This window comes from Theobroma cacao, chromosome 8, assembly GCF_000208745.1.
Source record: "Theobroma cacao cultivar B97-61/B2 chromosome 8, Criollo_cocoa_genome_V2, whole genome shotgun sequence".
Classification (NCBI taxonomy): Eukaryota; Viridiplantae; Streptophyta; class Magnoliopsida; order Malvales; family Malvaceae; genus Theobroma; species Theobroma cacao.
In genome coordinates this window covers 929,335-955,493 of record NC_030857.1, presented here as the reverse complement: position 1 = coordinate 955,493, position 26,159 = coordinate 929,335, and the positions used below count along the sequence as shown (strand labels likewise).

At 35.7% G+C, this 26,159-nt stretch overlaps 3 protein-coding genes across 3 annotated transcripts; 2 read left to right on the top strand and 1 right to left on the bottom strand.

Annotated features, from left to right (window-relative positions):
- Nucleotides 7,653-9,430, top strand: LOC18591337 (calcium uniporter protein 4, mitochondrial). The gene is made up of 2 exons (XM_007017396.2): nucleotides 7,653-8,364; nucleotides 8,662-9,430. Exons 1-2 carry the CDS (start codon nucleotides 7,795-7,797, stop codon nucleotides 9,142-9,144), a joined length of 1,053 nt encoding a protein of 350 aa, XP_007017458.1. The 5' UTR covers nucleotides 7,653-7,794; the 3' UTR covers nucleotides 9,145-9,430.
- LOC18591336 lies at nucleotides 16,883-23,674 on the top strand. Its single transcript, XM_018125686.1, has 17 exons — nucleotides 16,883-17,432; nucleotides 18,117-18,476; nucleotides 18,605-18,745; nucleotides 18,834-18,966; nucleotides 19,091-19,204; nucleotides 19,300-19,373; nucleotides 19,456-19,530; nucleotides 19,820-19,912; nucleotides 20,012-20,072; nucleotides 20,236-20,568; nucleotides 20,936-21,062; nucleotides 21,182-21,281; nucleotides 21,604-21,673; nucleotides 21,754-21,906; nucleotides 22,047-22,142; nucleotides 22,608-22,930; nucleotides 23,072-23,674. The coding sequence occupies exons 1-17, from the start codon at nucleotides 17,352-17,354 to the stop codon at nucleotides 23,327-23,329; spliced, it is 2,592 nt and encodes an 863-aa protein (XP_017981175.1). The 5' UTR covers nucleotides 16,883-17,351; the 3' UTR covers nucleotides 23,330-23,674.
- On the bottom strand, nucleotides 24,318-25,808 carry LOC18591335 (pathogenesis-related protein 5). The gene is made up of 2 exons (XM_007017392.2): nucleotides 25,393-25,808; nucleotides 24,318-25,193 (listed from the first exon to the last, which is right to left on the bottom strand). The coding sequence occupies exons 1-2, from the start codon at nucleotides 25,448-25,450 to the stop codon at nucleotides 24,508-24,510; spliced, it is 744 nt and encodes a 247-aa protein (XP_007017454.1). The 5' UTR covers nucleotides 25,451-25,808; the 3' UTR covers nucleotides 24,318-24,507.

Below are 26,159 nucleotides of genomic sequence, written 5' to 3'. Positions count from 1 at the left end.
GATGTATTCGAATTCATCAAATTAACTATCAATTACTGCATTGAATACGAGAAGATTACTACAAACAAGAACTCAACCAATTTTAAAAAGGAGTAAGTTAGCAAAATCATTTTTGTAATTAAATTTGTTTTATGATATTAATCTATAATTTTCCTATTCATCATATATTAATTTGTAATTTATTACGTCAATTCCAACTTTATATTGGCTTTTCAAGTACTTATTATATTAAATGATATATATTTTTTAATATATTAAAATATATCACATTAGTTGTCAATTGCTACAATTAATATGAAAATATTCCTTTAAACAAGAATTTAAGTAACTTTAAAGAATCTCTCCTTAGCAAAATCTTTTCTGTAATGAAAATTTGTTCAGTGATATTGATCTGTAATTTACATATTCACCGTATGAAAGGAAAAAGAAACTCCTGGGTGGCTGAATTCACCAAATCCAAAGGCAGCGTCATATTTAAGCGGCTAATCCGGCCTAACTCTTGCATGTGGACGTTGGTAGTGGCAAATAATGTCAAAGCCACATGTAGGAATACGTGATCTCACTCGAATCACTTTCATATTCTCAATAAAATGACACCAAAAAGATGGGAAAGAATTCATTGCTATAAGTTTCATCTATAGCTGCTAATTATGGGGCAGATTTCGGGCCATCTTTACCGATACGCCAGTCCCTTTTCCCAACCTATTGCTGGAAGAATCGATAAAGATCTCCTTTTGCTAATTGCTACCAAGAAGCATGCAAACCTTCCTGCAGAATCAGAAGCTGATTCGTGGAGTCCTACAATTGACTTAAATAAACCCTCATTATCCAAAAACCTATGTCATGCACTCCTTTGTTCACTCCTGTCAATTTTTACAATCAGATTCGGATCCCATTAATTGCATGCTAGTACCATGCTTTCTAAGCCTGCCAAACCGAATGCTGATGCCATTGCTTTCTAATTAGCAAATCTTGTCTTAATCCTTAATTTAAAGGGTCCATTAAGAGCAATTGGCTTTCCACTTCATGCCTCGAAAGAGGCTAATGTGATAAAACTTCAAGGGTAATTTGGGTGCAAACCAACAGTATAGCAACTCAATTCTGCATTGGCTGTGGAAACCGACACACCTCCACATTTTGCAGAGAACTAGATGGTATGGAAAAACATTGCATGGTTTGGAGACTAAAGGAACCAGCCTTTGGGATAAGTTTTATCTCTACATATAGCAATGGGCACTCAAGATTGCATCATCCCATAATATCAGTGGAATCCACTCTTTTGCTCATAGGGAAACAAAATGAATAATTGCAGGTCATCTTGCCTAACCACATTGCATGTGATCTCTGATTGATGAAAAATGAGCTGCCTATGTTGGATGGAACCTTAATTATGTGATTGCCCAAAGAACAATGCTTAAGGAGCTAGGGATGGTGCAATTCCTATGCAATGATTTGATTGGACGAGTGCCTTCCTCTCGTATTGCGTCATTGTTCCAAAACATCCTAAGGGCAAGTGGTTGAGTGAGTGGCCCTCGTAGGGAAATATAGTTTGTTTTTGTCACCCGAAGTGCCGTCACTGATTACTCTTAGGTAATCTTTCACGGACCACAAAATAAAAGTGGGGGATTACGTGGAGTAAGCATAGATCTACCAAATCCCTCCATAGGTATAGCCTGTTTCTGGTGCAATATCCCTATACATAGCTTGGTATGCATTTCAAACTTCATGAACTTGTAAAGCCAAGATACGTGATGATTGTAATTTTTACTTGTACTTGTAACTTCTTGTTGAGGATCAGATAGCGTTATATTTCATTATTAGCAAACTAGAAATGAAAACATGGGTGTCCAATGGACGAAATGGTGCAGTGCCGTGGCGGATTCCCACTAACAGAGACCCCTAACTTTGGGAAGTTAAGTTACCACACCAATGGTTGCTGATGATTGCAAGCCAATTGTGGCACGATTCCAGCATGCGGATGCTGTCTGGTTTAGTGTAGGGCACGAAACCAACCGGGATATGTGGACCAAATGAGACGATGTCTCAAAGCTGATATTGACTCATTGCAGAAAAAGAACGTATGGCTCTAACCCTCTAAACCTACCTCCTGGAAAAACCAGGAGATCATAACCTTAAATTTTATCCAAAAAAGGAAAAACATTTGAGAACTTGGCTCGATCATGTATCAGTGGCATGTATCTTTCATGTGAGATGCGAAAACGGGGTATAGCAGACTTCCCACTGCCTCTAGTGTCCAAGAATCTCTCATACACACTCTCAAATGGAAATTAACCCAACAGCATTCTGCATTTGTGATTCCAACCCCAATTTGTTGGGATTCTTTAATTCTTATTCAGTGACTAACAAAACATTCCTGGGGTGAATTTTCTTTCATTCTTTCATGGGATTCTTTCTCATGTTTTCCCTATCACCTCTTGTAGATAGAAGTCCCTACCTCTTTCGTAAGGCTAGGAATCTTTCACCCCACTTGGCTTAAGAATCTCCAAATCACCAGCCGCCCCCCCATGTCAACTTCTAAGCACAAAAAAGAAATCTAATGTTATGTTCATACAATTCTTTTTGATTCATTTCCTTTTTAAACAGAGAAGAAGAAAAAGAAGAAGAAGAAGAAGATATGAGCACTGCACAATGTGCCGCACTTCAATCTTAATATCTATCAGCATGGTGTTGGTTTCACTTTTCGCCTTTATTTTAAAATTATACTATATATATTATTCTAAACTCGCAAGTATCTTTGCACCTTAAGCGTGCCTCGACTTACCCGTACCTAAGAATAAGAATTGCGTAAAGAATTTTGAGGATTAAAAGGAAATGGACATGTTCCTCTGCCATAATTCGTGAACTATGATACTTAAATAGGTGAAGTGAAGGTGCCAAAGTGGTTAATTAGGCACTCTAATTAGAGAGTTTCGTGAAGAATTCTTCAGATGAGAAAAGAAAAGAAAAAAGGGTCTTTTTCCATATGGATATATGGGTTGAAAGAGTTTTATTCAGAGAAGATTTGCGCAATGAGCACACGCAAGCATCATCAGAGCCCCGGAAAAAACCCAAGTCATGGTGTGAATCATGGCTTAGAGACGATATATACTAAAAAGTTTCGTTTTGCTAGCTGTAAATTGTTGAAAAAAAACCCCAAAGCCAAAATGTTAGTGCTCTTTGTCCGAGACATGCTCCCCGGCCCATTAGCTGATGTGTTCTTGTTGTAAAAGATCATGGACATGCCAGTTCCCAGGTGATTCTTAAGGAAAAAAACAGGCCTTTTCCATGATTGGCTCGCCGGTTTATGATTGGTTCAAACCCTCTGACAACACACATCATGAGCTGCACTGTTTCGAGTAAGCAAAAAGCCCCAAATTTACGTTGGGGAAACCACCGACCTAGCTCATCATGCCAAGAGGCAGACACCATAAAAACCAGACACCTTGGGTCAAATATTGGTAACCATGGTTGGTTTAGGCTCCCATCCCTGGTCATGATGGGAAAAAAACGTGTGCAAATTTTGACTATCATCATCGAAATACATAACTAAATTTTCCAAGAAACACACTAGCATGGGCTATAGAGTCTTGTCCAAGTCTCACGCGTAATTAAGACTTGAGACTGAAAACAAAAGCTCTAATGAAACTGCAAGGCAAGTGGCATGCCACGAAGTAAATTTTAGAGTGACAGCTGCAAAGAGGCTGGCCCGCAAAAGTTTCCGACTGTGACCAGTGAGAGCCTCACTGTTTAGTCCCACAAATTCATTGCTATTTACAGATTCGGTTGCCAGTTTTCGGATTTCGTATTTAAATGGATTAGTATTTGGTAATAATTACAGTGATTAAAGGGCAATTAAACTTGATAAAGGAGGTTGATTATTGTGATTGAAAAGACAGAGCTTAATAAGGTCAATTGCTTTTGTTCAGATTCAATGTGTCTCTTGATCAAATCCATTGATTAATGGATTAGTATTTGGTAATAATTACAGTGATTAAAGGGCAATTAACCTTGATAAAGGAGTTGATTATTCTGATTGAAAAGACACAGCTTACTAAGGTCAATTGCTTTTGTTCAGATTCAATGTGTCTCTTCATCAAATCCATTGATTTATTAATATGGTCCTTGACCTTTACGAAATTATATAATGCCACCCATTCTATGTACCCAATTGTAATATTAGTTTTCGTCATGGTCATAATTGATAAATATTTTTTATTTTTTTGGCATTAATATGGAAATTAACTAAGACTCTAATCTAAGGTTTCTATCCAAATTTCTTCATTTTTACTCCTTAGAACTATGCTCAAGTGGAGCAAAACCTTTTTTTTTGGTTTATATAATTGAATTTACTTTAATTTTCCAAAGGAGTGAAAGAGTAAATATTTTAGTGGCAAGTAATGTTTTATCATACATGAATAGAATATGAAGGTAATTAGGAGAAGAGAGAAATGGAAAAACCTATTATTTATTGGTAAATCATTTTACTATTTTGAATGAAATAATTAATGGATCTAATTTAGCATTTTAAAGAAGTACAAAATTAATTATAAACCATTAAAAACAAATGAGTCATTATTTTAATATTATTTATTTTTAAAAGAATGCCGATAAGATATATATTTTAAGAAATAAAAGATTGACTCAACGGTTAAAGTTCGTTCAATCTTTGACATCAATTACTTCCTTATTGTGATAATCTTTCAATGACCCTAATTTGAAATACACAATCATTGAAATACGATACATCTGGTCCGAATTTGGAATACGAAGCTACTTATCTTAAATTGTTAACTCGAATATTATTTCCTAAGAAATCACCTTTTAAGATTATTATAACATCTAAAAACAAAAAAAAAAGAAAATGTGATTAATTTAAGTTCCGTTAGATAATTGAAAATATACTTTCTGAAAGAAAATTTTTTCTATAAAAAACATTTTCTTTGAAAATGTAATAGTTTCTATTACTTAGATGACATTAAAAAAATATATTATCTTGCTTAAANTATATTATCTTGACTTAAATTATCTTGTGAAAAGGAAGATGCACAGAGAAAGAGAGAAATGGAAAACTTAATGTTTTTTTTAACTCATATTTATTTTTTAATTATTTTATTAATTTTAATTTAAGAGTCTGTTTGGTTTAATTTTTTTAAACTTAAAAGTTATTATGAAGTTCTTATGAAAAATAATACCTTTAAAATTAAATTAAAACTATTTGATAAATTTATTTTTATAATTTCTTAGTAAAACAACTTATAAAACCTTAATTTGGATTAAAATTACCGTAAAGCGTATTGTTGGGATTATATATAATAAAAGATTACATTTTTTGAACAAAAATAAAAATTCTCTCAAAAAACTAAGGTGTTTTGAAAGCAAGAGAAGAGAAAATTTCTTTTTGGAGCTTTTTCTGAATTTTTTTTTTAGATTTTGTTCTTGAAAACAACTACTTTTATTTCTTCTAAAGTTTTTCAAAATTCTGTTTGACCCGACTTCTACTTTTAAGAGATAAGTTGAAAAAAGAGTTAAGTCAAATAAGCATTAACTTAATTAATGGTTCTAATTGTTTTTTTGAAAGTTAATTAATGGTTCGAATTTAACATTATAAAATTACTCATAAACCCTTATAAACAAAGGAGTTGGCATTTTAATATTATGAATTATGAATACCAATAAGGGATCTATTTTAAGAAATAAAAAATTATCTCAAACGGTTAAAGTTCATTCAATCTTTGATATTAATTAGTACGTACCATCATGATTTTTCAAAAGCACTAATCTACATACACAATCATTAAAGTACGATATATCTGGTCTGAATATGGAATATCGAAATAAAATTTTTACTCCAAAGTTATTTCTCAAGAAATTTTCTTTTAAGATTATTCCTTAACCCAAAAACAATAAGAAAAGAAAATGCAATTGAGGAATTGGCTTCTTAAAAGAAGAGCTTTTTTATAAAAGTTATTTAAAAATTAATATTTTTTATTATTTGAATAATACTGAAAAACGTATTATCAATTGTTTAAAAAAAAGTGGATGGAGATAGAAGGAAAAGAAAAACCTATTAATTATTTATAAAATCATATTTCTTTTGAAATTATTTTTAAATTAACTAATTAATGGTTCTAATTTAGCATTATAAATTTATTTACAAACCTTTTAAAAAAAGTCAATATTTCAATATTATTTATTTTAAAAAAAACAAGAAATAAAAGATGGACCCAATGGTTAAAGTTCATTCAATCTTTGATATTAATTAGTTACTTAACGTCATGATCTTTCAATGACACTAATCTAAAATACTCAATCTTCGAAGTACGATACATTTAGTGCGAGTTTGCTATACTAGGCTACTTATTTTAAACTTTTAACTCCAAAATTATTTCCTAAGAAATCATCTTTTAAGATTATTATAAAACCCCAAAACAAGAAGAAAAGAGAGTGTGATTTAGGCTCTGTTTGATAATTGAAAATTAATTTTTTGAAAAAAAAAAGGAGTTTTTCTATAGAAGACATTTTTCTTTGAAAATTTAATATTTTCTATTGTTTGGATGATATTGAGAAAAATACTTTGTATTGTGTAAATTATCTTGGGAAAAAGAAGGTAGACGAGGAAAAAGAGAAATGAAAAAGCTATTATTTCTTTATAAATCATATTTCTTTTTAATTATTTTTACTATTTTAAATGAACTAATTAATGGTTTAGCATTTGAAAGAAATATAACATTACTTATATATAAACCCTTAAAGAACAAATGAGTCAACATTTTAATATTACGTATTTTTTAAAAAATAATGAGAAATTTATTTTAAAAAATAAAAGATTGACTAATTAATTAAAGTTCGCTTAATCTGTGATATTCATCTATTATTTTCCGTCGTGATCTTTCAATGACATTAATATAAGAACACACAATCCTCAAAGTACGATCCATCTAGTCCAAATTTGGAAAACTAATCTTTATATCTGAATTAACTTATCTCGAAATTATTTATCAAAAAATCACTTTTTAAAATTATTTTAAAATTTAAAAACAAGAAAAATAGAAAATATGATTTAGACTTATTTTGATAATCGAAAATAAGTTGCTATTTGCTTCTTAATTTTTTTTTTTCATAATTAAGAAGATATGGTGAAGAAACACTAATCAACGCTTCCCGCAATGCCACCATTGCCCTATGTGGAAAGACTTTAGAAAGGAGGAAAGATGTAGAAAATAGATAAAAGAGTGAAAGAAAATGTGAAAATTGAGAAAAAAAAAATATATGATGGTAATTTTTAAATTTATTTAAAAATAATTTTATTGAATAAAACTTTTAATCTATTCTTTATTTTTAGAATAGCTATTACTGAGATGCCTTGTTAATGTTTATTTAGGTTTTTTCAAAAACTGACAATCATTGTGAAGCAAACATGTTGTTAGAGAGGGATTGGGAATATAGGGAATGACTATTTCAGTCACTGGCCAAGCAGGTTGAAAGGGAAATTAGTAGGCTAATTTTGGACTATGAATTGGATAAAATTTCCAGATGAAGGAGGTAAGAGAACAGTGTATTTGAACCTAAAACAAAATTTACGTACAGAAGCAATGAAAGTTATGAAAAGGTAACAAAAATTATTTAGAAGGCAATTAGGACCGGGATTCTGTCATCAAGAAAGATTCTCCCACGACTTTGGACACTATAAATACCAGATCTCTCCCATTCACCCCCACATTCAACTCATTACTCCAGATTCCTCTCTTCTTCTCTTTCACTGACAAGCTCTCTCTCTCTCTGTGCCCCTTGAGAATGGCGGCTCGGAAAACGCTAGCGGAGCGTCTGTTGAGAGGTTACAGAATTCCCTCACCGTTGGTCAGTCCAGAAAACTCTTCGATGATCTCACTGCAGAACGCATCCCGACGGGATTACGTCACCTCGCCCGAACCCGTCTTGCGAGGATTCTTCCGACGTTTCATCCACCGGAGAAGTCCCGGCCAGATGGCTCCGATGTATTCGGAGTTTTTCTCGCTGCCACTCGGGGAGAAACTGGGACAGAGGTTCCGAGGCATTGACATTACCGAAGATCGCCTTTGGTTGGAAGGGCTTACTCCACCTCCCCAGATGGATGCTGCGGCCGGCGAATCGTTGGCTACGATTTCGGTTGAGGATGCGAGGAAGTTACTGAGGGTTTCTCAGGTCGAGAAGCTTAAAGCGAAGCTGAGGGAGATTCCCAAGAGTTCGATTTCTTATAATGAGTTCGTTCAAGTCTGCCTCGAAGGATGCGGAAATCAAGCTCAAGCTTTGGAGTTCGCCAAGATGCTGGATGAGTCCGGAAACGTCATCGTTTTGGGTGACGTCGTTTTCCTCCGCCCCGAGCAGGTATAAAATTTCTCACCGGCACTCTGTTTTCTTTCTTTCTTTTTTAATAAGTCTAAAAGCGGATTAGAAGAGTGCGATACACGCGCTGTTGGAAAACGTGGTCATCATGTTCGACCTGCAAGTTGCGATGTGGGTCTGCTTCTGCCGAAATGGTCAGCGGCGGCGGACCTTGTCATAGCAGTAGACCGAACTGAGTCTAAACCGAGAAAGGCTTTATCCTTGCTCTGTTTTGGATGCATAACATGAAATTGATTAGATGCATGAATAATTAAAACAGACTGATTTTCATTCTTGCAGGTTGCTAAATCAATGGAGACCTTAATTTCACAATCGATGGCCCTCCCAAACGACCCAAGAAGAACAGAGCTGGACGAAATGGAGAAACAAAAGGGTCAAATAGACAAAAAGGCTAAGACTCTGGTTCGCCGTGAGCTCTATTGTGGGCTGGGGTTCCTAGTGGCACAGACTCTTGGGTTCATGAGGCTGACGTTTTGGGAACTGAGTTGGGATGTCATGGAGCCCATATGCTTCTTTGTCACCTCCCTTCACTTCGCCATGGCCTATGGCTTTTTCCTCAGGACTTCGACAGAACCTTCCTTCGAAGGCTTCTTTCAACGCCGTTTCAAAGCTAAACAGAAGAAACTCATGAAGGTCCACAACTTTGACATTGAAAAGTATAATCAACTCCGCCAGGCATTTTATCCCAACTTCTCCCCCAGTGGCTTGCCCAACTTGGAGCTTAACTCAACCTTGAAACATAAAGAGGAGGCCATTATCTAACGCCCGTGCAAGGAAACTAGTAGAGTTTTTTTCTATAGTAATGATTAGAAAACGGATGAAAATTGTTTATTTTGAATGAGAATTTTCATTTCAAGTATCAATTTTCCAGACTTATTAGTCTCATCTAGTCGTAGAATTAAGTAAACCCAAATGTTATGGGATGCAAGAAGCAAGATCTACATCCATGGTTGTAGTTTTAAGTTTTTCAGGTGTATAGTAAATAGTTGTACAGGGATTAAAGGGCTCAAACAGTGTATCTAAAATGAATTGAAGCCTAAGTTGTGCATATAGACATGAACTAACGCGGCTTTGTATTGAGGTCCATGTGCATGTAATTTTAAGGTCCAATCCTCGGGTTGGGTCCTTTGTTAAAAGATACTGTAAAGTTGTCCAATAGTTCTCGTTTTCCATAGACAAATGGGTACTTTTGTGTATTGCTCATTCCCCTGGTCCTTGGTCCCAATGGCCCATGTGCCATGTATGATGCAACTTACAGGCTTAAAGAGCAATGGGCTTCAAGCAGACTGAAGAGAGAAGGGCTTTATACAAACAAATCGTGGCAGGGTGATGGGCACGTAGCCCATTGTTTTCTCAATGGGAAGACAAACAACAGTCTAAATCTACACTCTATTTGGATTTGACAATGCAACCAAGTTTTCTATGTTACTTTCACATCGGATTACCAGTGCTGTCTGTCTACACCATCTCACCCAAGGAAACATCATCCCGTTCTGCAAGCTTAACAAATTTTTCAAATGCGAAAGCAGGGCAGATTTCCAGATCTCTGCCAGTGCTTGTTTTGGAAGAAACAATGTATACATACACCTCACACTCTCACAGGCCACAGCTCACTTTATTTTCTCCGAGAAAAAGATGTTTTAACCCTTTCCTCTTGGGCCATTCCCATCGAGTATAGAAGAAAAATCATTAGAGCATGGTGCCCACTCCCCACTCGACCCTCTGTTTCCAAAAGCCATAAAACATATACACATGAACATGATATTATCCACAACAAACCATGACCCACAGGATGAAGATATTTACTGCTCATTCCCCTCCTCAATCCTCATCCCAGACGCTTGCTTCATTGATTTTTTGCTGTGATCAAGCAGAAGTGGTACTTCTTAATCACTTTCAACACAATATAATTCAACCCTTTTGATTACAAACAACAAAGAATATTATAATGCACCCTAATTTCATGATCTTCGTTTAATTATTCACCCTTTCTACCACCATAGCACATAAGCCAAGCTCAAGTGGAAATTTTGTTATTAGAACTTTTGGGGAGCAAATCTAATATCTAACCACTTCCTTTGTATGTATGCAAAGGCAACAGTCCAAAAACTAACGTTAATCCAACTAATCAGCCCAACAACTTTGCTACATCTAGAAATCTTTGGTAGTGGCATGAGACTAAGCAACAAATTCATTTCCTCCATTTCTGTGTGTTTCCATTCATTTTCTTTCTCAAGTGGGTCCTCTTGGGTCATAGCCCATGTCCTAATCCTTTCCAGTTACTGGTATCCAACCATTCCACAACTTTTTCTTTTTCAAACTTGAACAGCTCCAAATCAAAATTAATTTATTAATCTCACTTGATTTTACAAGCAATGTATCTTTGATTTTATTGACTTGTTTATGTAGGGCCTACAGATATGATGAAACTGATAAAAGGTCCTAATCCAGACTTTTGTGAATTAAAGCTCTGCTTATTATTATTTCTGTAAGCATATTGCCCTTTGGCTCTTGGCCTTCCCTCTCCGGCCTCAAGGTGATAAGAATTTAATTAAATCTTCACAAACATACTCCAATACATCAGTATTAAACAAAAAGTAGCCACTCTGCTTTTCCTTCCATTTCATTATATTCTGAATTACTGCTGTAAACCCAGTTTTCTCAACTGACAAATGGAGACCATTGGATGATTGAACAATTGTTTCGATTCATGCAATCTAATGGCTGCTAGATGGCTTCGATTATCTCTTGTCATGTGAGAGCTTGCACTGTATAATCTCTTTTATTCTTTTAGTTTTTATTGCAGGAGCTGGAATCCAACTTGTCTATGACTTTAAATAGCAAAAAAACTACATTTATAATAGCACAAGTTGTAAGGAGCTCTTAGTGCGATAATGTCGGCAGAGAGGTAGCTAATCTTTAATGCTGTTTTTATCTCCTTGTTTTGTAAGCAAAGGGCCCCCTCCAAGCTCGAATCCGGGCTGGGGTGGGTGAAAGCATTCTCCCATCCCCAGTAAATGAATAAAATCTCTGACTGCTCATGAGGATTTGAATTACCTTTCTCTTAATGAATGACTTTGAATTTCTCGGAGATGCAACGGCCATTTTACCAGTCTAGTGGACAAAAGACAGCATTGAATTCCTAGTTTGAAGGGTTTAACAAGGACTCTTTCAAAAAGCTGAAATTGTTTGGTCTAGTGACACCCCCCTTCAATCAGCAAGGTGCATGAGAATTTCCCTTGAAGTATTTGATAAGGTACTGGATTGGCTTTATTTGGTACAGTATGAACACACAAACAAATATCTATAATATTCTTAGTACTTTCTTTGAAAAGAATAGAAATCCCAAGTATTCCTAGTTGTTATGTTGTTTAATTTGCTACAGCAGTCAGTCCTGACAAGTTCTTACTTTCCTTCACGATAAACCATTTTGTTCAGCAGATTAGAACAATGAAGGTCATACAAATACAAGTTCTTGTTCCTGGATTGGATGGAAAAATGAACTAAACCCTACCAAAAGGAGAACAAAATGAACTCACATATGCAGTTGGAGGGAAAGAAAAGGGGTAAAAGGCGAAATATCAGAAGGAAAGAGTACACATGCTGGTGAAAAAGAATACTACTAGTAGTGGAACATATTATTTTTTTGGCTGGATGTCTTACAGCTGCATGCATCAAAGCCACTCCTCGTAGGTGGGCAAGAAGGAAAAAGGTGTTGGCAGTTACTGGTATACTGGCTACACGAGCATTAGATGCTAAAAGGAGCATGGACCAAAACAAAACACGATAGCAGCCACCCAAAGGAGATTGGTATTTTGTAGTGACTTGGGTTTCTTGGTACATGTTGGCTAATGGAGATTGCGACATGCTTTTCTCATTTTTCGACAAACTTGCAAGCAAATTCGAAACCTTTATCACTGTTCACTACTCACCCTGTGCCTTATCTGCACTGTTTTTTTAGATTTGTTTCTGGATTTTCTGTTCGGCTTCAGCTGTCCCTGTGGAGTTGAGTGCACACCCCATCAATTTGGTTGTTTTTTTCCCTATGGTTCAATCCAAAATAAACCTGAAACTGCCATACTTTTGAAAGGAGCAAGAATATAAGCAAATTCCCCAACTCATTTGGTAATTTGGGTTGTCAAAATCTGCAAGGAAATGATACTAAAATGGAAAGGGCAACTGAGAAATTCAGCTCACGAGTCACTTCCATTGGGGGTCACGAATTTGGGACCCCCGTCCATGTGGCTAAGACTGGAAATGACAGGATCGAGGTCAGGGCTAGCCCCACTTGTTTCCCTATAAGCTTACTAGTCAAGGAAACGAAACGTGGTGGTGCTTCTGCTGCTGCTGGTCCATAATGCAAAGGGTTCCGAAGGTCTAAAACCACTTGCTATAGCTCGCAAGCAGGCATACAAATTATGTTGAGGTTCCATAAATATTTATAAATCTTCTTTTGGGTTTGGTCAGAACAAGGAATTAATTAGGTGCACCACCAGATTCAACTTCAGCTGGATGGCCCAATCTTCCTTTTCAATAATTTTGATGCGGCTTTTGCTTTTTAGTTTGGCATGTAGCAACAACAAACCAATGGCTGTGGTAACCTCTCAATAATTCATCCACCACTCTCTATTCAGGCTGATTACGCGAAGGAAAGTCAGAGGTCTGCCCAATTATGCAACCATCGCAGTTGGCTTTGCTTTGCTTGTGTAATTATGAGAGAACTTGTCTAGCTACCTGGAAATACACAGGCAATCCTGATTGGTGGTAGGCAACCTAATATTATTTAAAAAATGGGCAAAAAAGGATGTCAAACCCAACTGTTGAGATTCAAAGCTAAAAGTACCAGAAAAGCTTCATCGAGGGAGAGTAACTTTAATTATCATGCAAATGGCTTAAATCGGGGAACTTTTCTCGCATGATGAACCTTTTTCCTCCAATCCACCAGCATTATATAATAATCTAAGAATGGCCTCAAACATTTTAAAGAAAACGACAAAACAGAAGTGCTGCCCTTCCAGTATATGCTAAAGGGCAAGATGAAACATTTGAAATTGAAATTCAAATATATGAAAAGATTGGAAAAAAAGGGTCTCTATTGCCCTGAGATAAAGATTATACTTGACTAATTTCTTCAAGTTGGGCACAAGAAACAGTCTCGTTTTCAGTGCTTTGGTGCCTGATTGCCAAGGATTATGACAACTGATCTAACTCGGATGCAAACTAAGACATGGGATTACATTCAAATTGCAAGAGATCAATGATGGAATATAGAGAAAGAGCCAAGTCATTTACCTAATACCCAGAAAATTATTTGTTAGAAAGAAGCCTTGTCCACATCCTAAGATGCTCAACATTTTTACTTTCAACCAAACCTATGGTCCTTATCTGTTTGATATTCATCTTGTTCCATATCCTTATCCCCAAAAAGAAAGGAAGAAATGGGTATATTCCCATCTTCTTCTAAAGCTGGATAAAGAGCTTTTTGTCATCCGCAAAGAGACTTCCCCAGTGACATGCGTTCCCTGGTTGGAAGCTGCCTCTGAAGTTTCCATGTCCTTCACATGTTCCTTTGACAAACAGTATAAACTTTCACCAGTAAAAGCTTTATGAGAAACCCAATGTCGTTTTCCTATAAGGTCGTTACTCAATCTTTTTAACATAAAATTTTATTAATCATTTGAACAGACGGTTCAATTAAAGTTCTTTTTTTTATATGAGAATGAAAAAAAAAAAACAATTAGGGTTATTTTTTGAAGTTGCAATACCGTTGTCGTTAGGTTAATCACCAAGGAAACAAATTTTTTATAAAGCTTTTGATTATTCTATTGATCGAGTAGATGAGCTGTGTTCTAACTAATGTTGGTCAGCAAACACATTTGAAGACAACGATAGATCTGTTTTTTACCCATTAATCTAGTAATAAACTCAAACTCAAGCTTGTACAATTGGTTAAGGAAACACCCAAATCTGACCACTTCCCCCCCTCCCTCCCTCCCTCTTTAGTCTCTTGCTTGTTGGGATTCCTCTGTTTTTGCCTTAACCTTTCAACACACAAATAGGAATCCTTTCTAACCCAACATTCTAGCTCACGTAATGCCCATACCCCAAACATTTTGCATAGCCATTGCTTCATGCCTACTCAGCCTTTTGCTTATCCCGTCCCTTTCACAATCATGATGTACCAAAACTATTTCTCTTGGTTCACGTTATACCAAATCCTCCATGAATTACAAACAAATTAACCCCACTTCCTCATAGCTTTGAGGAGCAAATTTGATGAGCGAAGCCCACCTTTTCCAATAAAATTACCAAAACAACCCCCAATGTTCTTTTTTTCGACGATAAGTATGCGTCCGGGAGGGACAACATTATTATTAAATAACCTAATCCGCAACTTAAAAAATCGTTCACGTGGATTAGCTTGGTAGGTCGATAAAAAGGCCAACATTGCACACTCCTACTTAATAAATTTTGGAATTTGATTTTTAATATAAAGATAGACTAATCTTATGTTGCTATGGTACATACTTCTAATTTTTATTATATAAAAATAAATTTAAGGGGACATATTTGCCACCTATTATCTATTTATTTAATTATCAGAATTATCCAAATTGTGGGACCGAGTGCCTAAGGAAAACTGACACTTTGCAGTTTGAAAAAACGTGGGACCGGTGGGTTTAATATTTGATGGGAGCACCGAAGTTAATAATGTTTGAATTTAATTTTATCATACAATAGAAGATATCTAAAATCTATTCAAAGTTTTGAGCCGTACGGCATGAAATTATCTTATTTAATTATGGATTTGACTGACTTTTTCTAATACTAAGCACTCAAATGTTAATCAAGCATTTGTGTGGCTTTGAAAGAGTAGTTTAATTTTTTTTATTGAAATACTAAAAAAATATTATTTTAAAATTTTAAGTTAATTTTTATTTTAAACTAAATATATTCATGATAATTGTAATTAAAATATTATTTATTATTTTATATTCATACGTTGATGTGATAGTGTATATTCTTTTATATATATCAGTATGTCATATACATTAATATATTGCATTAGTATATGTGATATAAAATAATAAATAATTTTATAATTAATTAATAATTATTTAATTTAAAATAATTTAATATGATACAAAAAATAAAAAAACTGGTTGAATGTGGAAATTAGCAATACGGCTCGTGGGTTGAGTCCTAATATTTAATGAACTCATCCAGCTCGTATGATTTTGTGCCTGGCACTCGTTTTCATGCTGATATTCAAGAGGCAAAGAAAAATTTCAAACGGGGTATGGTTTGCCTTCTTGGCAAGAAATTTGGAGAATTCAAACAATGAAACGTCAACCCATTCTACACCCTCTTCCAATAAATAAATAAATAAATATATATATATTTATATATATTAGCTTCATTTTCGAGTTCGAATTTTATTTTTTAATTTGTTCAAGCTTATCATTCTAGTAAATGAATCGTTATCACTATCTTTATGGTAAAGTTTACATTAAATCAGCATTCAATTTGCATATACTTCAAAATTCATTGTGAAATTTATATGATATTTAATTCATATCACTATTATGTCAATATTTTGTGAAATTGTTTTAATCATGATTTTTTTTCCTTCCAAGGCATTATCCACATCATGCTATATACTTATTATACATATACCAATGGCCATGATTGACAATTTAACCTAATTTATGTTTTATATACTTATAGCATTAATTTTATCAAATTCAAGATAAATAATTCATTGATTACAACCTTAATATATATATATTTAATCATAGTAACATTATTATATGTCTCAATCAATGGGTAATTGCTTTCAAATTGGCTATAAAAATATGGATCACATTATAGCTACAATGGGATTTTATTTTTATTGCTGAAAAACCGGCTTTTGTTGGCAATTAAATTTGAGAATGACGCTGATAACTAAATATTGGGCCAGCCAAATATTTATACAAAGTTAGAAGATTTTAGATTATAAAATTTCTTAGATTTATCTTGTCTTGTATTAATTCACAAGACAATAGCATATAAGGATAAATAAATGAAATATGGAAAAGGGTATTTTCAATTTTTTATTTTTGTTAATGATAATATTAAATTTTTTTGAAAAAATTATCTGAAAACTTTATACTTATTTTGAATGAATTATCCACTCAAAAATAATATAATGGAAAAAATAATTAATTTTTATTAAATAACTGAAAATTTTACCCTAGTAATATATTAAAATATTAGTTCGGATTTAAGTGAATTAATTGTTATATTCATCTCATTTCGGATATAAATGTAATTATAAAAATTTATTTAAAAATCTAATTAAAAAAGGGTTTTTTTTTCTTTATTCATGTAATTTACTTAAACATCAGGGGCAATTGTCTAGCTACCTGATATTTATTTAATTTCATATTACTAACTTTTTTTTAAAAAAATTATTTTAATATTAGAAAAAAATAAAAAATTATCGTGCCTACCCACCCCACCAATCTATTTGATTTTCTATCATCTCCTCTTTTTTTTCTTCCCTGTTTCTTTACTGTCAGTGTTTCTTCATCTCTCTGCACACCCAAAAAAAAAAAAAAAAGAAAAGAAAAGAAAAAGAAACCCAGAAACAGTAAAGAGAAATAGTTTAGAAATCGTGTCTTTTTAGCAGTGTTAATTCACTGCTAGAGAACAAACCCCATTTTCTATATTGAAAAACAAGCTGAAATTTGTATACCCCAGAGATTCAGGCTTCTTTTCTCTTTGTTTGTTTGCTTGGGCTTCTTCAAATCGAAAGAAGCTCTGCAAATTTTTGATTTTGTTTTGGAGTATTTATTTTTGGGGGTTGCATTTTGGAATTGAAATGTGGAGCGAAGAGCTGTTTGTCTGGGTTCTGAAGACGACTGGAGAATCGAGGGAGATTTGATGGAATTAGAAGAGTTCATGCTTTACTTTTTGGACATTTCATGGAGGTTATAATCCGGTTTGGTTCAAGCACTGTAACCAGATTTGATTTTAAGCTTCGATTTGCCGCCGTTATATTCGAGGTAAGCTTCGATCTTACTGTAAATGTTTTATTCCCCTCCCCAGAAAAAGCTCCAAACTGTTTGAATATTAAAAGGCCAGGAAGATTTATGGGTTTTAATTTTTGAAATAAAAAAAATGGTGCAGAACTCTTGGTTTACTGCGAAAAATAGTTGTAAAAAAGGACAGAGATTTCAAAATTTGCTGTTTAATACTTTTAATTTTTTCTTCGTATAAAGGTGGGTTTCATTTGAGTATGCATAGTTTTATTTATTTTACTTCATATTTACTTCCCTTTTCCATAACCATTTTTATGGGTCGGGGTTCTTTCCTTTTGGAAAGCTGTTCACTAAGGGTTTACTTGTTGGATAAAACTGTAAACTTTTAGTTTGATTAACTATTGAATTTTGAATTTTAAGCTGGGATTTATATATCTACAGCTTTAGCCGTTCCCCCAATATTAGTACTTTGAATTATTTGAAGCTGAAATTTAATGGGGTCTACGCCATATCAGGTAGTTGAAGTTGAGCTCATGATTTGCAAAAATTTGATCTTTGTGCTGATGTTAACCACTCTTAGCTTGGTTTTCTTAGATCCATTGTTGTGTAGATTTTTTTTCTTGGCTTTTTGCTTTTAATTTCTGATTTTGGGGTTTTTTGTTTGTGTGCATTCCTCTGAAACTCAAGATTTTCTGGTGTCTACTGCAGATTTTATTGATATTGTTATGGTTTGAAGCTTCTGCTGAAAAATTTCGGGAGCATCATCTGCAATGGAGAGGCCAAGAAAGAGGAAGTAGTGAAAACATTGTCTCACATTCATGTATTCATGACCAGATAATTGAGCAGAGGAGACGGCCAGGTCGGAAGGTTTACTCGGTTACCCCACAGGTTTACGAGCACTCTGGTATCTCAAATCATGTTCATCACAAAGGAAGGTCGTTGCTTGGGATTCCTGAATTGCTTGGGCATCCAAAGGATGCTAAACAACCTATAAGAATATATTTAAATTATGATGCCGTTGGCCACTCACAGGATAGAGATTGTCGAAAAGTTGGTGAAATTGTGAAGGTGAGTGCAATTGTTTCCTTGGTAAACTCTGTATCTTTGCAGGTCTGATCACTGATTGTAAAACTAATGTTGGGTGCTTGTTGTTTGCTTTCTATGTTTTGCCGTTGTTTTGGCTTTAATTTCACCAGCTCGGGGAGCCTCCTGTGAGTTCTCCTCCTGGCACACCCTCCTGCAATCCTCATGGTGATCCTCCAATTTATGGTGATTGTTGGTATAATTGCACTTTGGATGATATATCTGGGGACGACAAGCGCCGTCGTCTTCGCAAGGTTTCACTTTATACATTCTACAAATAAATTTGCTTTCCTTTGAGTTATGATTAAGCCAATGCTAACTTTTGAAAGAAATTTAATGAAGGCTCTAGGGCAGACAGCTGACTGGTTTAAGAGAGCCCTGGCTGTGGAGCCGGTGAAAGGCAATTTGAGATTGAGTGGATATTCTGCATGTGGACAAGATGGAGGTGTACAGCTTCCTCGTGAATATGTTGAAGGTATCTCATTGCGGTTCCATTACTTTGTTTAGATTCCATTTTCATCTTGATTGGGCCTCTAAGAACACTCTCCTGTTAGGTTCATTCTTATTTAACCGTTCTCTTTGTCTAATTTTTGTCACAGAGGGTGTTGCTGATGCGGACTTGGTCCTTCTTGTGACCACAAGACCTACCACTGGCAACACTTTGGCATGGGCAGTAGCATGTGAACGTGATCAATGGGGCCGTGCAATTGCTGGTAATTCTTGTTGGCCTATCTCTTAAGTGTGTATGCTGCTGTTGTGTGCAGTAGAAATCTGAAATCAGAACCAATGGTGTACTCCTATTTTGTAGGGCATGTGAATGTTGCTCCTCGACATTTAACAGCTGAAGCAGAGACTTTACTTTCAGCTACTCTTATCCATGAGGTTTGTTGATGTTAATTTGATGAATTTGGAAGAGTATAGAAGGAAATTTCGTGTGCTAAATGCCATGTTTGTTTTCATCCAGGTTATGCATGTTCTTGGCTTTGATCCGCATGCTTTTGCCCACTTTAGGGACGAGAGGAAAAGGAGACGTAGTCAGGTAATTACATGGCATTTACTATAAATATGCCCTTGAGACACATCAAAGCAATTTTCATAATAAACTTTGGATTCTGAAGTCAAAGCTCAAACCCTAATGACTTGTGCCTTTGAAATTGGAGTTCAGTTGAACTTTTAGTACTTTGTATTTGTAGGATTGCTTGTGAGACTAAGTTGCTTATGTCTTGTAATTACCAATACAAAAAGCATACATTGCTTATTAGTGATCTTTGTATTTCACTGGACACAGCTTAAAAACCTCATTATAGCATGGTTGTCCCTGTTTGCAGGTTACTGAACAGATCATGGATGACAAGCTTGGGAGGATGGTAACTCGTGTGGTGCTTCCACGTGTTGTCATGCACTCACGACATCATTATGGGGTATTGTTAACTTTTTCATTGTGCTGGCCTTTTGTGGCTTTAGATTATTGAAAACACAATGGGAGATCAAACATATGGTTGATGATAGTTTCCTGACAGGCATTTTCAGAAAATTTTACTGGCTTAGAGCTAGAAGATGGGGGAGGACGTGGCACATCAGGTTTTCAATTCTGTTTTTGTTTATTGTGTCTTTTTCCTTTCTATTGATGCGTTGGTTGCAGATTTTCAACACAAGGATACTCTCCCAAAATTAGCATACAATACACAAATATGACTCATAATGGAAGATGGTCATTAATGTTTAAGTGATGGCTTCACTGCAGGATCTCATTGGGAAAAAAGGCTTTTGATGAATGAGATAATGACGGGATCTGTGGATACTAGATCAGTAGTTTCAAAAATGACTCTGGCTTTGTTGGAGGATAGTGGATGGTATCAAGCTAACTATAGCATGGCAGATCGTCTTGATTGGGGTCACAACCAAGGAACTGATTTTGTTACTTCTCCTTGCAATCTCTGGAAGGGGGCGTATCACTGCAACACAACCAATTTGTCTGGTTGTACATATAACAGGGAAGCAGAGGGTTACTGCCCTATTGTAAGTTATAGTGGGGACTTACCTCAATGGGCTCGGTATTTTCCTCAGGCTAACAAAGGTATACCCTTGTTGGGTTTTTTATCTGTCTACTTCATGTTTTTGAGGGCCTTGTATTTATGTTTCTGACCTAAACACTACTAATTCCTTATTTCTGCATACTAAAAGTTAGTGTTTTAACTGATGAATGTTGAATTTTCGAGTCATAAATAAAGCAAAATTATTTTCAGTTTTGGTCTACATCCACATGTTCTTCCTAATGTGATGCTTGTACTCTGCATGCAACCTCAGAATGGTAGCTAATGAACTGATTTCAAGATATTGGCATATAATGCAATCAGTGTTACACTTATCATTTATCAAAATTGTTGAATTTTTAGTTTGCACTCCTTGCGAGGTATATAAACTTCATTTATTAACCATTGCAGGTGGTCAGTCCTCATTAGCTGATTATTGCACATACTTTGTGGCTTACTCTGATGGATCCTGTACAGACACTAATAGTGCAAGGGCTCCAGACAGAATGTTAGGTGAAGTGAGAGGGAGTAACTCCAGGTGAGTTCTGACCTTAAAAAACTTTCAGGGACGTAGTTTAAAATTTTCCTTTTGACCCTAGACATACTTTGAACTTTTGAGGCAATGGCTGATAAAATTTTATTTTTGTGATTACATAGGTGCATGGCTTCATCCTTAGTACGTACTGGTTTTGTGCGGGGTTCTATGATCCAAGGAAATGGTTGCTATCAACACAGATGTGTAAATAACTCATTAGAGGTATGGATTGGCGTTTGTAAAGCCAAGTTTTTCACTTGGTAATTTTTGAGTAAAAGCGGCCTTGCAGCTTGTGAGTTGTGATCTATGCGCTGTGGGCTGTGATCTTAGTTTTTTCAAAATACAGTTACCCTGTCCAATACTGATTTACTGCAATTTCCATATTACAAGAAATCTATTTCCATCATGGTCTGGCTGACTGAAATATTCCTCTTGTTTATAACAGTAAAAGTAAAGCCGGAAAAGTATCATCTTGCGCTTTGAACTTTAAGCTCTTTCCTCCCTGCCATTTGTCATTAATTTTGTTAATAATTGTTCTTTTTAGGTTGCTGTGGATGGTATTTGGAAAGTGTGTCCCCAAGCTGGTGGACCAGTTCAGTTCCCTGGTTTTAATGGTAATATCGATCTACTGACTTTTCAGTCAACAGGATCTATTTATATGCATTAATGATTTGTTTTGATGTTTTATCTGCAGGTGAACTAATTTGTCCTGCTTACCAAGAACTCTGTAGCACTAGCCCTGTTCCTGTGGCTGGGCAATGTGCCAACTCTTGTAATTTTAATGGTGACTGTGTCAATGGGAAGTGTCATTGCTTTCTTGGATTTCATGGTCATGATTGTAGTCAACGTGAGCTCCCGAATCTTTCCTTATTCATTCTTTAGCTAGTATACAAAATAAAACTTGGGTCATGCCATATCTTCCGAGCTAATCCTTTTAAGTATACTGGTACTTATTTTTCTTTGTCTCTTGGCTTATATAATTTTCAGGATCTTGCCATAGCAATTGCAGCGGGCATGGCAAGTGCCTGTCAAATGGGGTCTGTGAATGTGCAAATGGTCATACGGGCATTGACTGCTCGACTGGTAATGTGTTTATTTGTTTATTAAACATTTTATTTTAATTATTTTAGTTGGAAAGTATTCTTACAGTTATGGAATAGTTATTGAATGTGACTTTCAGAGTATACACTATACTATCCATTTTAGTGGTAGTTCATGTGGAGAAAAAGGCGAGGGCTTCTATCTTGTCGCATCTTTGCATTGACCCTTTTAAAGTGCCTTTACTTGCATAGTTCAGCACACATATGGAAGATATGCTCTTTTTTATTTTATTTTATTTTTTTGAAGAAAACAGAACTTAAATAATTAGTGGTGTTTCAATATGCTGACCCATTCATCAATACCTCTAAGGTTTTTCATTTCCTTACTGAAACAATTTCATGCTGTGTTGTATGTAATTCTGCTCATGCATATATCAGGGGATAAATACAGTTAATAAATGCCATTTTTTCCCCTCTCTCTTACCATTTTTATTGGATTGATATGCAGCTGTTTGCGATGAACAATGCAGCCTCCATGGTGGTGTATGTGACAATGGAGTTTGTGAGTTCCGCTGCTCTGACTATGCAGGCTACACATGCCAGAACAGCTCCAGTCTCCTCTCTAGTCTATCAGTATGCAAAAATGTATTGGAGAGGGAGTTGTATGGGCAACACTGTGCACCCAGTGAGGCAAGTATATTACAGCAGCTAGAAGAAGTTGTTGTCATGCCCAATTATCACCGTCTATTCCCTGGTGGTGCTCGAAAGTTGTTTAATAATCTCTTTGGGAGCAGCTACTGTGATGCAGCTGCCAAGCAACTGGCCTGCTGGGTAAAGTAGCCCATCCTTTCTCGTCTGTTTCCAAGCATTATTTTTTCTCTCCATTCTTGTTTTGATTTTGCTTCTCGTCCCTCTCTTTCCCTTAATTGAAGTGGTATAACTTGACTCTAAACGCTGATCTTATATGACCAGATCTCGATCCAAAAATGTGATAACGATGGGGACAACAGACTACGGGTATGCCATTCAGCATGTCAATCGTATAATTTAGCATGCGGAGCTTCACTAGACTGTGCAGACCAAACTCTCTTTAGCAGTGAAGAGGAAGGTGAGGGCCAATGCACAGGCTCTGGCGAGTTGAAGCTTTCGTGGTTTAATCGCTTGCGAAGTAGCTTATTTTCAAGCAATACGTCTTTGAAAGGAACGTCTGTAAAGTATAGGCAGTATTAGCGCACCCCCTCCCTCTTTTCTTTTTTGTTCTTCCAATCTCCCCCTCCTTTTGTTCTTCTAATTTTGGCTTGTAATTTTTCTAGGCTTCGATTGTAGGAAAAGGTGGCACTCATTACTGTGCCTTAGAATGTAGAGTTTCTGTGTTTTAGCCCAAAAGTCAGTTAGAAATATTTGGGCAAGGATCATCAGGCTTTCCAAAGATGAAAGCCTCTTGTAGAGAAAGTTGAAAATGTATTGAAAAGTAACCAAAAGGAAGAAAAGGAAAAAAAAAACAAAAAAGAGTGACCAGATGTTTGGCCGAAGGCCTTGAAAGAAAAGGAAAAGTCTCATATCTTCTTATTTCTATGCCCTTCTTCCCTCTTAAACAATAGGCTCTGAAATGGTGCACTGATACAAGCAATTAAGGGTATAAACTTACCCTTTTTGGTAATGTAGCATTGGAAATTTTCATATGCATTGATACGTATATTGAGCTTGTTGCAATGTAGAATGTGCTTTTGAGGTGCAATACAAACAACAGATTTGTTGTATTTGGTGGATTAAGAATCCAGCTGCAGCTGCTGCTATTGACATTGCAACATAAACACTGGTATGTTGCTCTTGTTTGATCAATAAGCAAAGATTATATACAGAGAATGAGCTAAATAAGAAGCAACTGATACTGCCCTATTCAAACAGATGAGAGATGCCCTTTGCTTCGGAACCAAAACCCTTCACATTCCTTAAATAGTTCAATAGTTGGAAGTTAGAGACAAAGAAGACATGGGTCTTTGTCTGGTTATGTAAACCCACAGCATTGAAAAGGAGGGACATCAGACTTATTCAAGTGCAAACGCAACCACCCCATTGAAAAAGTTGTAGCTCACGCAAAGCTTATGGGCTTTTTCTCTTCTTCATCTTTGGTTCTTAAATTTCCTGCTTTCACATTTCTACACCATTTTCTTTCTCACCAAACAAACCAACCACAATCTTTAAAATCAGATAAGAATTTGCTAACTAAAAACACCATACTTAATTCATCTATTTGTAGGCAAATGAAGCAAACAATTTGGTTTCAATATTGTAACTTACAATAGCAATCTAAATCAATAAATACCCACAATCCCACACATCAAATTTTCCAAAGAAAGTAATGAATACCAAATTAATATGGGTTCAGACATGAATCAAGATCATGTTCATGACTCGGTTGGACAGAATGTGATCAAGTAATCCGAGCCGGAGCAAGTGCGAGTGCTAGAGGCATCATCGTATGCATAGCTATAAGCCGTGGGGCATGCGTTCTTGAACATCTCCGAGTACTGTGTTGGTGAGCAGGTCTGGGGAGTAGCGTGATCGCCGGTGCAACAAAACTCCGGCGCGTTGAACGCAGCGCAGGCGCTTTTACAAGCGACGATGGAACCCGAGTCCATGACCCGCAACTCAGTCGGGCAGTTTGTGTTGAGATCGGTGACGCAGCCTGCATACTGGCAATCCCCTGTGCCACCAACTGCCTTGACTCCTAAGGCAACGTTGTAGCCATCCACGAGGCTAACATCGTAAAAGTCCTTATCACTAGAGTCTCCGGCAATGGTGAACTCTACCAAGGTGACGGGTGGCGCACCACCGCCGGTGCACTTCAGCACGCCATCGCAGTCACCGGTTATGCATTTGCCAGAGCCAGAGTTGTCGAATGTGCAGCCGGTTCGACCCCAGAAGCGACCAGACCAACCGGGTGGAGCCTGATATTTGGCTGACGAACCAGGTGGCAATGCAAAACCGCCGTCACCAAGGGCAGCGCTGTTTCCTGAGAGAGAACCGGGCCACACAGTGAAACTGCAATGGTTTTGGAGCGTGAACAGAGTTGCTGAAGCAAATATCGTCCCTGAAATCGTCGTTACAATAAAAAAGCTTAAAGCATTGAACTGAAACAGATTCCAAATACCAAACATTAAACTTTTCACTACATAAAATATCAAAGCAAACAGCTTTATGTACTAGAAAAAAGGAACAAGGAAAAGACAAATCATTACAATCCCACATAAATATCCATGCTGTCATGCAAAAAAGGACAAAGCATTTACCAAATGAGAGGAGATTGAATAGAAAAAGAACAAGATAAACCCTGGAGAAAATCGCCATTACGGTTTCTGTGAGGAAGAAAATGAAAGGAGGGAGAGGCTTGGAGTGATTGGAGCAGAGGATTCTGATCCGGTGGGGCGAGTTAATATAGAAATTTCCTGTATTTATACCAGGGTCCACCGATATATTAAATCTTCGTCCTATCTTTTCGTGACCAAGATTAGATTTTGGGGTCTCTTGGAGATCATCCAGTAAATTTTGAATTTCTTAGATTTTTGTAACCTCTGCTCTGTTTCGGATTCTCTTTTAGAGCATTGAGCAAATTATCAAATAATTTTTCTTTTTTACATACTGTTTGGCGCCTGTCTTTTCGTGGTCGGTTAAGATAGTCGAACGCTGAATCCCATGTTGGGTTCGGGGTGTCTGTCATGGGTGCGTGTAAATCGTGTTCTATGAAATTTTTATATTGACAGTTTATCAAATATAAAATTTTTTATGTAATATCTTTTATGTTTATAAATTTTGATTGAAATTATATAAAAATTTATTAATTTTTGAAATAAATATTACGTATCTAACAAAAAATATTTTTTAAAAGTGAAATATTCATTTCAAAAATTAATAAATCTCTTTAAAATTTTAATTAAAATTTAAGAAAGTCAATTTTTATATTTTATAATAAATTATAATATTACGTGTAAATTGATTTTATCCCATGCAATAACAATTTGTATGAGTTTTATATAAAGTTGTTTTAATTTAATTTTTA